Raw genomic sequence first — 12,329 nt, forward strand, 5'->3', positions numbered from 1 at the left:
CTCAAAGTAGATCTTATGGAATAAAACTTGTGGTTCACAATTCAGTAACAAATTGGCAGAGTGAAAAGATGATATGTTGCTACCTGTAGTTGCATTCTCCCCACTAATGAACAGACAAGAAACACCAAAATATCCCCTTTTAGAGAAATGAACTTCCTGACTTACACAGCATCAACCCCAAGGCTGTAAAAGGAGAATGCTCAGCTCAGATACTGTGGTGGGGTTTTTTTGTTTTGTGTTTTGTTTTTAACAGTGAGACCATTAAAACACACAAAGCAACATTTCTTAGGTATTAAAGAGATTTTAAAGCAAACTGACTGCTTCTTGAATCCTTGATCTGGGCAAGATTTTCTGTTTTGTATTGTACAGAACTATGTCCCCTCTGTAGACACAAAAAGGGCCAATGCCCACAGAAACTAACTGGTCTTGCTAACTGGGAGATGAAAGAGGGGAGTTTCAAAAAGAGAGCACAACCTCCTGTACAGTTCACATAAGTGGCCTTCCTCACACAACCTACAGCACAAGGGCAGAGCACAGATATGAACGTACCACAAACTCTGTGCATGTACAGGGATTGCACATTTATCGACTTAAAACAACTAAGCTTTGTTTTTGCTTGTTCATGTCTTCATACAGACCTTACACTAATGTCTCATTTGTATTTTTAAGTGTTCACAAGGGACATGCAGTTTTCCTTTCTTCTTTAGCTCTCTTCCAACTGTTATCCTTTGTCAGAATATCTAAGATATACGATACATTTTCTCCTACTCCTTGTGTCCTTTCAGAGAAGGCCATCTACTGCTTGAACTAGGAGCACTTAATTATTAGTAAATGCCAGTATTTGTTTGCAAGCAGGCAGAAGGGTCAATGCTGTGTGAGGAATGTCTCCTGAACATCTTGGCCCCGTTATTTCTTTGACACCAGTCAGGCCAAGGGCAGAGACATTTGCCAACCATTTGTGCACCAACTGGGATGTTCTCTCCTGGAGCTGTCACTCCATCAGTTGGTGTCCCTGGTGAGGAGCTCCCCTCTTGCTCCACCCACTAAATTGCCTCAAAAGAAAGGTAACTCTCTCTTTACACTTATGGACTTTGACTTAGCAGAGGGGAAAATGAGTGGGGGCACTGACAGTGAAGAAATAACAAAGACATTGTGTCCTCTTCTGTAGAAAATCACTATCCTCATAGAAAGAATAAAAATTCATTCTCTTTTATTGCCAAGCAACACTCAAACCCCATTTCAATCTGACTTGAACAATGGGTGTATTTTATCCAATATGTGTATCCTTCTGCAGCTATAGAGTCAGGACAAGAGACGAACAGCTGGCTCTATGCTACAGTGAAGGGACATGGTTAGCTCCCATGTGCATAAAGAGCCTCCCTGGCGACAGAAGACAAAATAAAAATGTTAAAATTTTGCTCTGTGAGTGTAATTACTAGTTACTGTCTTAAAAAAAAAATCATTTTAATAACAGAAGGACAGACTTCTAAGAAAGGAAAAGCAGAGTGAGAAGTGAGAAGAAACAAGCTCAAAGATCAAAAAGAAAAAAAGAACATATAAAGTATTTAGAATAACTTTTTTTTTTTTTTTTACTTCAGAGACTAGGGCTCTATTGTAGTACTCTATAACTTTTCTTTGAAAAAAAAAAAGAAAAAAAAGACTGAATCTGTACCAGGAGAAGGACAAAAATCATCTATCAGATTCTAAATGACTCAGCTCTCAACTTTCCACACCAGATTTGAACCTGTGTTTGGTAAAAAAAATTCTGTCTCATCATAATACGTCTATTGTTTAACACCAAGACAATAAGACCACCAGTAACTCCATAAGTCCAGTGCAGTGTTACAGCATAGATTTCCAAAGAAATATGGACTTGGGACACGCAGGTATGCCTCTCTTCTGTAAACCCACATCTTCAAGCTTTGCTTATATATAATGGGATTTTTATATATGTGTGTGTGTGTCTATATACATATAATATGCAAAAAAAAAATTAGTGTCTTTAATTATTTTTATTATCCAATGTCTTCAACTTTATTATCCAATGTCCTAAACATTCCTTGCTAAACTTCATCACATCTTTTCTCTGTATCCACAAATGCAAACTGACTGCTCTGACAGCAGTCAGACAATTTTAAAGATTTAACACTGTTAAACAGGCTCAAAACATGACTGAGAATATGCAGAATATATGTGCAACACTTGCAGAAATTAATCCTGACCTATTTAACAAATCTCATTAAACTACTCCATAGAAAAATCACTACAAGATAGGAGTGATACTAATAAAATAGCATTTACTTTTCCCTCACCGGGACTCTCACCATATGTGACGACTGTGCTGCTCTGCAGAGAAGTTGCTTTAGTCTGCTCACCTAACCACCTTTCTTCTCAGTTTCACAGCTCAATAGGAGCCAGAAGTCACCTTCAGCTTGTAACCTTCCTGGCTTGTTTTGCCCATCACTGCAGTCAAATGGCATAGACTGGTATGTGCATACATTCATACACCTATTTGCTCAATGATTTTTGGTAAAAACATGCAAATAAAGAGCAAAGCCATTGTAACTATATTTAGACATCCAGTAAACTGCCAAACGAGTACTTAGGCTATCAGCACCTCTCCGATCCTGTGGAAATTCCATTCATTTATACCACAAGATGTACTACAAAAATCAAACAAGTCCAAATTTTGATTTTTCAAAACTGTATTTCACTGACTCTGAATTGACAACTTCCTTCATAACTTAATAAGGAGATTTTGTTTATTTCTGTTAAGTACATGAGGGTTCAGCTACAGTTCTGGTCCAAGAACTTTGTGTGTGCCATACCTGAATCAACTTTTAACATACAGCTTATAGGTTGGAGTATTTTTTTACTTTAATAATCATAACACAGTCTCAGGAGAAAATTACAACAGGGAGAAAATACCAGCAATGTCAAAGAGAGTTAAAGGAAAAGAAGGCACATAAGTAGGAAAAGAAGAAACACTATGTAAGGTTTACAGCACGGAACAGGAAGATGATAGGATTCTCTTCCAACATCTTCCACAGATTTTCTCTGAAGACTCCAGACTTGGCACTTCTCTGCTTCCTCCTCTCCTACTTCTTACAATTTTATTTTAAAACAAAACAGTTTTCTTTGGCAGTGTCAGTCTCAATTATTAAGAACTCAAAAATAAAGCAATTCCTAACCCTCTGTGGAAAACTAAGAAGAAATTCCTAAATAATCACCTAGACTGCATAAGCTTCAACTCTCAAGGGACAAGCAATCCAAATAAAAAACTCATACTGCAGGCTACCTCTCCCTTTAACTGACCTACTAAGATCTTGCAGTGCACAAACTATGCAACACCACATTTTCTCAGACTTCAGTAATAAAAGAAACAAAGCCATAAAGTAAAAATCTGAGCCTAGTAAATGAGTATCTCAGTCAAAATACAAACAGGGAGGAAGGGTTGCTAATCTCTTTTCCTCAAAGTTTTGTTTAGATACATGAAATTATTTTGTTAAATAATTTACATACCTTAAAAACTCAGTTTTCTATAGTACATTAGAAATTACATTTACTACATTAAACCACTGAAGTTATAAAATAAAAATACTTTTGATTCAACATGGATATGCCTATGTTATTCTCCAGTGCTGGTTACTAAACAGATTAATGACAGAAGCACTGAAGATACAAGTAGAAGTCAATGCTTATTAAAGAATAGAAAACTCAGGAGATAAAAAAAATCATTTCTGATACATCAGCAGTCATAGAAACTGATAAAAAAGTAATGTAAATATTCAAAACTTCAATAAGATTACTGAAATTATGTTTTATATGGAACTGAACTTTCAACCACAGCAATTACTGAAGTGTTTCAGGACCTCAAAACCTCAGAGACGTGGGTGGCTCTTTTAGATGGCAGTCGTTTTGGAGGAGGGAAAACCAAAGGAAGGAAGTTATGACCTCCTTGCTCTGTGGAGAGTTCTTACTATTACATTTCCTGTCTATGTCTAGCAGTTGAAACACTTACATGTGTATCAGTTAGTAGTGGTCCTCTCTTCTGAGGGCAAAGCAAAACGAAGAGAAAGTCCACAGTGAAGAGTAGAGAAAAAAAAAAAAGAGAGAGAAAAGAGAAACAGAGGCCAGAAAAGCATGAAACTTAATTAGAAAGAAAAGAAAAAAAAAAAAAGAATGAAACCCCTCAGGCACAATAGTGACCACTACAGACATACAGGGAGATTTCACATTTCAGTGCCTAACATTTGAAAGTTTAAAATGACAAACAACAGAAACCAACTGTATTTGAAAATGCAGAAATTTCTCAGAAGAACTTAACACTCGTTGTTAAACTCTATGCAGAGTCTACTTACTTTAGAGGAAAATCCAACAGATAGTACAGCCTGCTATGAATTAAATGTTGGCTCAAATGCCAAAGCTTATAAGTTGATGTATCCTTCTAAATGTTTTAGCCTATTCGACTTAAGCACGGATTTTAGTACTACCAATGCAATAGCTGCCTCTTTTTTTGAAGCTTATTAAGCGTTTTTTGACATTAGGGACAAAATTTGTGCTGCCATCCTGTGTTCTTCCTCCTCCCTCCCTTTATAAATGGGTGTCATCTATCCATTCTGTTGAAACTCTTCATATTTTCAACATACAAGAAAGCCTAAAAGGAAAAAGCAGGTACATGTGCTATACAACAACTCAACGCTTGGAAAATCAGGTGAAAACACACAAATTGTCAAAATCCAAATTATAATTCTGTGTGGAACTCCAGTCAGGGATAAAGACATAATAGTTTTTGTCGATAAAGGCACATATCGCAGCTCATTGAAATTAATTTCTGGTAGGAAGCAGCAACTATGACAATTTACAGGTTATTTATTCCTGAGGCATTTTAGTGAGTGCTCAGTCCCTGCACCTCATTGCATCCATTTAGTTACTGGTTATACCGGACATACCTGAAACACGCCTGGGATCTATTAAGCTCGGGGGGGTTATATGTTATACTGCATATGGATTCATAACCAACATTCCTCCTCTAGCTGCACAGCCTCAAAATTTCACTTCCTCTTTCTGAAAGGGCTGAATTTAAGAGTGACACATGAGGTAATGGGAGGACGAGTGCGAAAACACATTCCTCTAAGGAGCCGGCACCACCAGTGGCAGATCAATGAACATTTTTCAGTCTTTTCCCTTCAAACCACTGTAACTTTTTTATTCTTTTTTTTTGCTGATACTAAGCGTGCAGTTCAGGGAATAGTTGCAGGAAAGGCTAGGAGACAAGTATGAATGAGAAGGTTAAGAGAAAAGGTGTCAGGAAACAGATACCAAACCACATAAATTAATTCCGCTGTTACAATACTGTTTCCTACCTTTTCCAACAGCCTCAAGAACAGAGTAAAACTGCTGGAAATGGGACACTGAACAAGCCATGGCAACTCTGTCATGACTCAGCCATGTCCATCTGTCTTACAGTATTGCCAGAAACTGGGTTGCAAAAGGAAACATCACTTCCTTTACTGGACTGCAAAGGGAAGGATTTCTTGAAGGGATGGTTTGGGGTAGTATGTTTTACGTGCGGTAAGGGACTTTTTCTGAAAACCACCTAAATCGGTGAAAGACCTTCAAACAACCTAGTACAAAACTCTTAAACTTGTTTGAATATGAGTATCCAAAACCAATATTCAACATTAACAATGTTTCTCTCAAAGAAAGATTACTACAATTTTTCACAGGGCTGATCTTCATCAAGGCAAGACGTGGTTGTATAAGTTCTTATTCTACTTTTCTTTTGGAACACAAATGTTTTCTTACTGGAGAAGAAACGGGTTTAGTCTTCAGCACATCTCATTATGGGTTCATTCCGAAGATCAAGTAACGCTTAGAGCCAGGTTTTTGCCTGAATGTAAACTACTCTTTATTATAGGTTTATAGGTTTCTAGTCCTTGAAATGCAACTTCAGCTTAACAACAGTGATTTTCAAATTGCATTTACTGGAATGACGTTAAACATTAGATACTTGATGATGAGGATGGATGATGGCCTGGAAAATTTTCTGAACAATAGCAGTGGTCCATTGATGCCAAATGCTTGAGAACTTCTTGTATCTATTAGCAAATCTCCTCTGTCTCATGGAGGGATGGAGGAAGCACTCTGTCTCTGATTACGATCCATGTGACTGTGGGACAACATGCACATATGGGATCTTATTAGCCATTCCTGGCTTTCTCCAGATCATGTGCTTCAAAGGCACAAGGAAAAAAGTCATTACTTTTCCCTCGTATTTCCTACATTTTATTCCTTTTTATCCATTTTAAAAGCCTGTCAGACTCCAGGAAACAAAAAGTTTAAAAGTCATCTCCTTCCAAAAAGTAATTGGTGTTCTCCAAAAAAAAAAAAAAAAAAAAAAGAGGCAGCAGTCTTTCTTGCAGGGCAGACCACATAGTTCTTATTCACTCATATGCTGCAAGCCAAGGTTGGGCACTCACAGGCACATCCCATCATGTGTTCGGATATACCACTGGCTCTGGAAATCCATTTATCCAGTGGCAATGAATTCTACAGCTTAATTATGCTCCCTGCGAATAAGTACTCCCTCATATTCATTTCAGCTATGGCTTTGCTGTGGTTTCCATCACACCTAGAATGTGTCCCAAACACTTAAAAGTAATAAAAAGTTATAAAGCAGAACTTAGGCTAAAACAATTAAGAAAAAAATAAATCCCTGAACAATTCCTCCACCCACCCATCTTGTACAATGAAATCACGTTTTAACCACTGCACTGTCCCCGAAGCTACACTAACCATTTTCTTTTAATGTTCCCTAGCAGGGTTACCACCAGCACAGCTCCAGCTGAGCCACCAGCATTTTCAGCAGTGTGTCTTCTAATCGTCCTCAGAATAGCCAGAAGTAAGTTACTGCTGCTTTGAAATAGAATTTACATTAGAAAAAGTCTGTCTCTTATTAGCTAGGCAGAGTACTGGAAGCACCAGCAGCCAGTTGTAAAACTTCATTTGTATCCAGAATTCCAAAGCCATTATTTAATTTGTTTGGAAAAAATGTAACTCAGAAAAAAAGCCAACAAAATAATTAAATAAGAAGACGTGTTTGTTATTAAAGGTCCATAAAAATGCAAGTAGGCTTGAAATCCAAAGGATCTGAAAATTAACACTGCAAGTACATAAAAAGAAAAGCATACTGAATAGGGCTGGCTGGAAAACAACAATTCCATTTTGCTAAACATTTCAAGGCTTTGAAATTTGTTTTTGTTCCAATATGAAACAAAAATGAGACTTTCTCAAACTTTTCATGAAATGAGAATGAGAGAGAGAATATTCACTCCCTCTGGACCTGAAAAAATCTTCCCAACAAAGTTGTCATCCAAAATAGATAATGTTTCCATGAAACATTCTGGTTTTGATGAAACAGCATTTTTCAACAGGAAAAAAAGTGTCAGCAGAAATATCACAGCCATTCTTAATAGCAAAGGCTTATCTAGATCGGAGGTTTGTACGAATAAATTATGTTGAGAACTGAACCAATCTAATTATATTTATATAGGTCCCCATGAGAACACTGTATCACTTTCCCTAGAAAGATACTCTGTAAGATACTTGATCTATTTAATTTTTTCTCTTGACTAAAGTTATTTTGTTTTACTCAAAGAATGTAAAAGTAATCACAGAACAAGCAAAATCTGAGAGGTACTATAAGTCAATTTGTTACTTACCTGAGGGGATTTTTCTATAAACCTGATGACATTCTTATTTCAAAATAGGATTTTTTTTTTCTTTAAGAAACTTAAACTATGATTCTAAAGCCATATAGACTTAAAAGAATTAAACTGTCATATAGTCAGAGAAAGTCCATGCTTGAAACTTCAACCCATACTGGGCAGCACTGTAGAAAAACTTATTGCAGTAGAAGTTCCGCAATTAAAGGGAGGTGAAATAATGTTTTTAAGTTTCTGAATCTACTGAAGAGGAAGAAAACACTCGTATTTTATGAAATATTGAATACAGCAAACCCTTTCTCTGCTAAGGGTGTATTTGTGCATTATTTGTAGTTTATTTATGCTATTTTGGAGTGCAGTAGGCTCAAGTACAACTGGACACCCCAGAAGTAGCAATGAGGACATTTAACTGAACAGAAACAGGTTCAGTTGTTTTAAAGAATGTTGGTCACAGAAATAAATAAAAAGGAAGATCATCTCTGCCTGCCACATCAACCAATACGTTCTCCCATTAATTGTTCTCACCTTCCTCTTGTAGTTCTCTGTAAAATTTTCATTCCAGCTAAGCAGCAGAATTTTCCTTCCCATCTCCTGCAGTACTGTTCAATGTCATCTGTGGAACTCAGGGATTGCAGCTGCACTTCACTGAACATGCCATAGGCATCCTGGACAAGGAGGCATAACCTGCAAAACATTCCTCGGTTACTCAGTGGCTTGTCTTTGTAACAAACCAGTGAGCAAATTTCTGAAAACTGTATTACAAACTTCAGGACAGGGCTTATGCTCTACAATATCTGCAGAATTCCTATCAAATAACATATCAACAAAACCCAGAGATTTTGTTTCATTAAAGGTTTTCTCATGTACATTTTCAGGAGGTAACAGAGCCATGAAATAGAGAAGTATGGCTGAAACAAAGTGTATAAGGCTTGCACTGGGGATTAGGATGAATTAATTGATATGCACTATGTAGTTTGTGTACTTATAAAGAAAGAAAGTTAAGATTTTGCCTTAGTTAAGGTGAATTCTGCAATGCAGACAGGGCAATGACAGAAACATATATGTGTGTACAAATACAATAATTCTGCTTAGAAGTAAATAAAGCAACATATTTCACAAGTAATAATCGCCAACACTGAAACTGGCAAAGCAAGCATTACATTTTCTATAACTTTTCTTTAAATATATTTTTAAAAAAGAGTTCTGAGGAGGCAGAAAAGAGTGAAACATCAATTTCTTTTTTTAAAGAAACCCAACACGTAAATCCAGATTGGTTTATTCAGTATTGGGTACGAGGAAGCCCTGAGAAGCTATTTTAAGAAGGTAATTAAAGAACCTGCTAAACAAACAGTTTGATTAATCTATGGAAGATGGGGCTGTGGGGCTGGGAAGTATTGCTTAATCAACTTGCTGGCATTTTGAGAAGATATTACTGTCGTAACAGATAAGGCAAAATCAGTGGATGTCATACTTTTAGACAGCATGAAACGCATTACACAAGATTCTGCACCTGAGATGAGCAGCCTCGATAGCATGAGTCATGCAGGGCTGGAGGAAGGAGGCCGCTGTCTACGAGATGGGTTTAATTGCCTCAGAAAGAGACAGTTAAGCATGGAAACTCTTCAAAGGGAGGCAAAAATTACCTTTGAGGGTAGCACATGCATCTTTATTTCTATATAAAACTCAGGGGTGCACTAGGGAGCAGAATTCAGTTCATTTCATGCCAAAACTACCTTCCCCAGAGCAGCACCATTGTTCACAGCAAGCCAACTCCAACTGCTTTTGGAGCATGTCATGTAACATACACACATCCTGAAAGCATTCAACAGTAGTCATTATATCTTTATAAACTGCATTTTAAATCAAATTAGTTCCTACACTGAAGAAATCCATGTATTTTCTTTGCATGGAAACTTAGGCACATGGAAGACCATTAATCACACTTTCCTTGTTTGTTATAAACTGTCTAACTTTGGCTTACACCCTTAAGAAAGCTGTATTCAACATAAGATATGACCTCAAAGGCTTTCAGATATCAGCAGTTATGCGAGCACCAGCTAAGAGTCCTCATTTTTCAGACTCTGGTGGTGGTTTTAAGGAACAGGAAGGGGTAGGACTGGACACCAATAAAGGCTCCCACATTATCCCCATACGTCTAGCTACGAGGGTCCCACACAAACAGAGTCATCACCAGAAAAAAACTCCAAAACAAACTAAAAAAAAACTATGTTTGCCTGCTGCTTTCCATGTTAGGACTTTGCAGTCAGTTAAAAACTCCCCTGAGTTTTAACTGATTTGACTGAAACTCTTTGTGATGCTGTTTTGTTTGGAAAACCAGAGCTCATATGCTCTGGACATTTCTGAAAATCAGATTGAGGGGAACCGGAAAAACAAAGAAAACAGTTTTGCCTATGTTAACAAAACATTGACTGTTAATTGTGAAAAATTAGGCCTCCATATCTTGGAGCAAGGAAGGGCCAACTGAGTTAGTGTCTCAGATCAGATCAGTTCAGCAGTCTCTTAACTGATCACTGGGATTTCTCATATCTTTAGTGAGACATAACTGAACACAAGTAAGTCCCAGACTAGCTGGCACCAGGGTCATATTAAGTCCTCTGGGACATGTTAATTGCCCAAATAAAATGAGCTTGGTTGGTGCTGAAGACATCAGTTACTAAAAGTGCATTTTCCAAGTCCTTTTAAGTCAAGCAATGAGATGGTTTCTGTCAGACATAGGAGCCTCAGCTCCCCACATCCCTGGCCACAGATTTCCATCCCTTTGTGGTGGCAGCATAAACGGCTGGGACAGGAAACTGATCTGACCAAAAAAATACTGTAGCCAAATCATCATTATCATCATCATCATCTGAGTTCCTTGAAAATTAACTCTGCAGAAGTAAATTCCTGTTTGCATGGAGTACTACTTTTTCCTCGAAGCTCTCACTCCAGTTGTCCAGATGCAGCACATCATCTCAGGTCATATGATGGGAGAATGGTCATCTTATGACCAAGCTCAATGCACTGAGGAACTGTGTAATTTGAGGCTCCTATCACTAATGTTCCTATTCACACTAGGAAAACGTTCATGATTATTGGCATCATGGAGGAATACAGGGCAGCACAACCTATTGCATCAGATTCCGAGTACTTTTGCCCTGCCAGGTTTGTACACATGAGCAGACAGACACTATACTACACTTGTTCTAACAGTATCCAAAAGATAGTCATGATTTCTCTGCAACATGCATTTAAAATTATATGCATATGTTCACTCCCTTGGAAGACAGAATTTCACAAATAACCTTCAGATGCGTAATTTCAGACTAAAAGAGGGAATATCCCAAACCAATGCCATGAAGAGAACTTCACAAACACATGGTCCCTGCTTCACCATTCTTTTAAAACAGTATGAAAGAATGATGGCAAAACCTTGAAATGCTACAGGTATTAATTGATGCGTGACAATTGATTTTCCTACTTAATGACTACCATGAAATCAGCTATATCCCACAACAGACTCAGTGATGCACTTGGAGAACCATCCTCCTGTTCTTTGAAACTGGTTCTGTTCTATGGATTTTGTACATGCTGTCAGCATCACTGACAGTAGTTCGGCTGCATGCAGATGTTGTTGATTCATGACCTTAACTTCCTCACCAGCACTGGTTCCTTGATTTCACTTTATTCCCAGAAAAGTGCATGTGTATTATTTTCCCATGTTGCAGTGTTGCTCTCATATTACAGCAAATGTGCTTGCAAATTAATTTTTAGTAGGAAGTCTAACTGTGATTTAAGCAACAACTTGTCCCATGATTTTTTCCCCCTTTGAAGCTTACTACCAGGATAAAATCCCACATCTAAATTATGAGACAAGTTGCAAAGCCAAAATTAGGATCTGCCCCTTGGGAATTCAGCATTTATGTTTTGTGCACATCTATCACAAACACTTTTTTTTTTTTTTTTCATAAAATGAGAGTTTGTATGGAATCAGTTAATCAGGTTAAACATACCTTTACAAGTGCCCTGTCAGTACACAACTGAATAGCAGAATTCACTCCAGAAGAGTAAGGGGTATCAGGAAAGCCAGTAGGGGAGCAAATGTGGGAGAGCAGACTAAGGAAAAATTGAAGTATGACGCATTGGTAATAACAAAGGGGGCGAAGATAGGGAATGATAAGAACTGAAGCAGAGATAGCTCTTTTTTTTTTTTTTTTTGAATAATGACACAGTAAGTCTCATGCAAAAGCTTGGGAAGATTTTGTTAATTTGTTAATAGCCGGGAGCAAGGATGGGGGCTGGGGGAAGATGAGACTGATTACTCTGCATTATTTCTATGACTGTGCTGATCTTTAGGACAAAATGTCTGACAGTAGAAATCTGGAGAGGCTTATAGGATTACTGCCATGCCCTTCTCCCACTTAGTCACTCTTCGTGGGTAAAGGGTAAACCCTTCTTTTACTACTACTTTTTTATGCGTGAAAAATCATACCCCTCCACACAGCTGACTTTCTGGAGAGGTAAGGGCAACAAAAACCTTCTTCATTTTTGGTCACCTCCAGCCTCCTCAGCAGCTAGTGGAAAAGACTAAGAAAAGGAAGATCT

The 12,329-nt window shown here is 37.7% G+C and overlaps 1 protein-coding gene across 1 annotated transcript in view; it reads right to left on the minus strand.

Moving 5' to 3' along the window:
• Window positions 1–12,329, minus strand: part of SPIDR (scaffold protein involved in DNA repair) — a 199,020-nt gene that overhangs the window by 19,336 nt on the left and 167,355 nt on the right. Inside the window, exon 11 of the mRNA XM_027890237.1 lies at window positions 8,253–8,411. Coding sequence (XP_027746038.1) covers window positions 8,253–8,411 — 159 coding nt within the window. The remainder of the gene's footprint in view (window positions 1–8,252; window positions 8,412–12,329) is intronic.

This window comes from Empidonax traillii, unplaced genomic scaffold, assembly GCF_003031625.1.
Source record: "Empidonax traillii isolate 1590-97213 ecotype Southwest subspecies unplaced genomic scaffold, ASM303162v1 scaffold281:size1424471, whole genome shotgun sequence".
Lineage (NCBI taxonomy): Eukaryota > Metazoa > Chordata > Aves > Passeriformes > Tyrannidae > Empidonax > Empidonax traillii.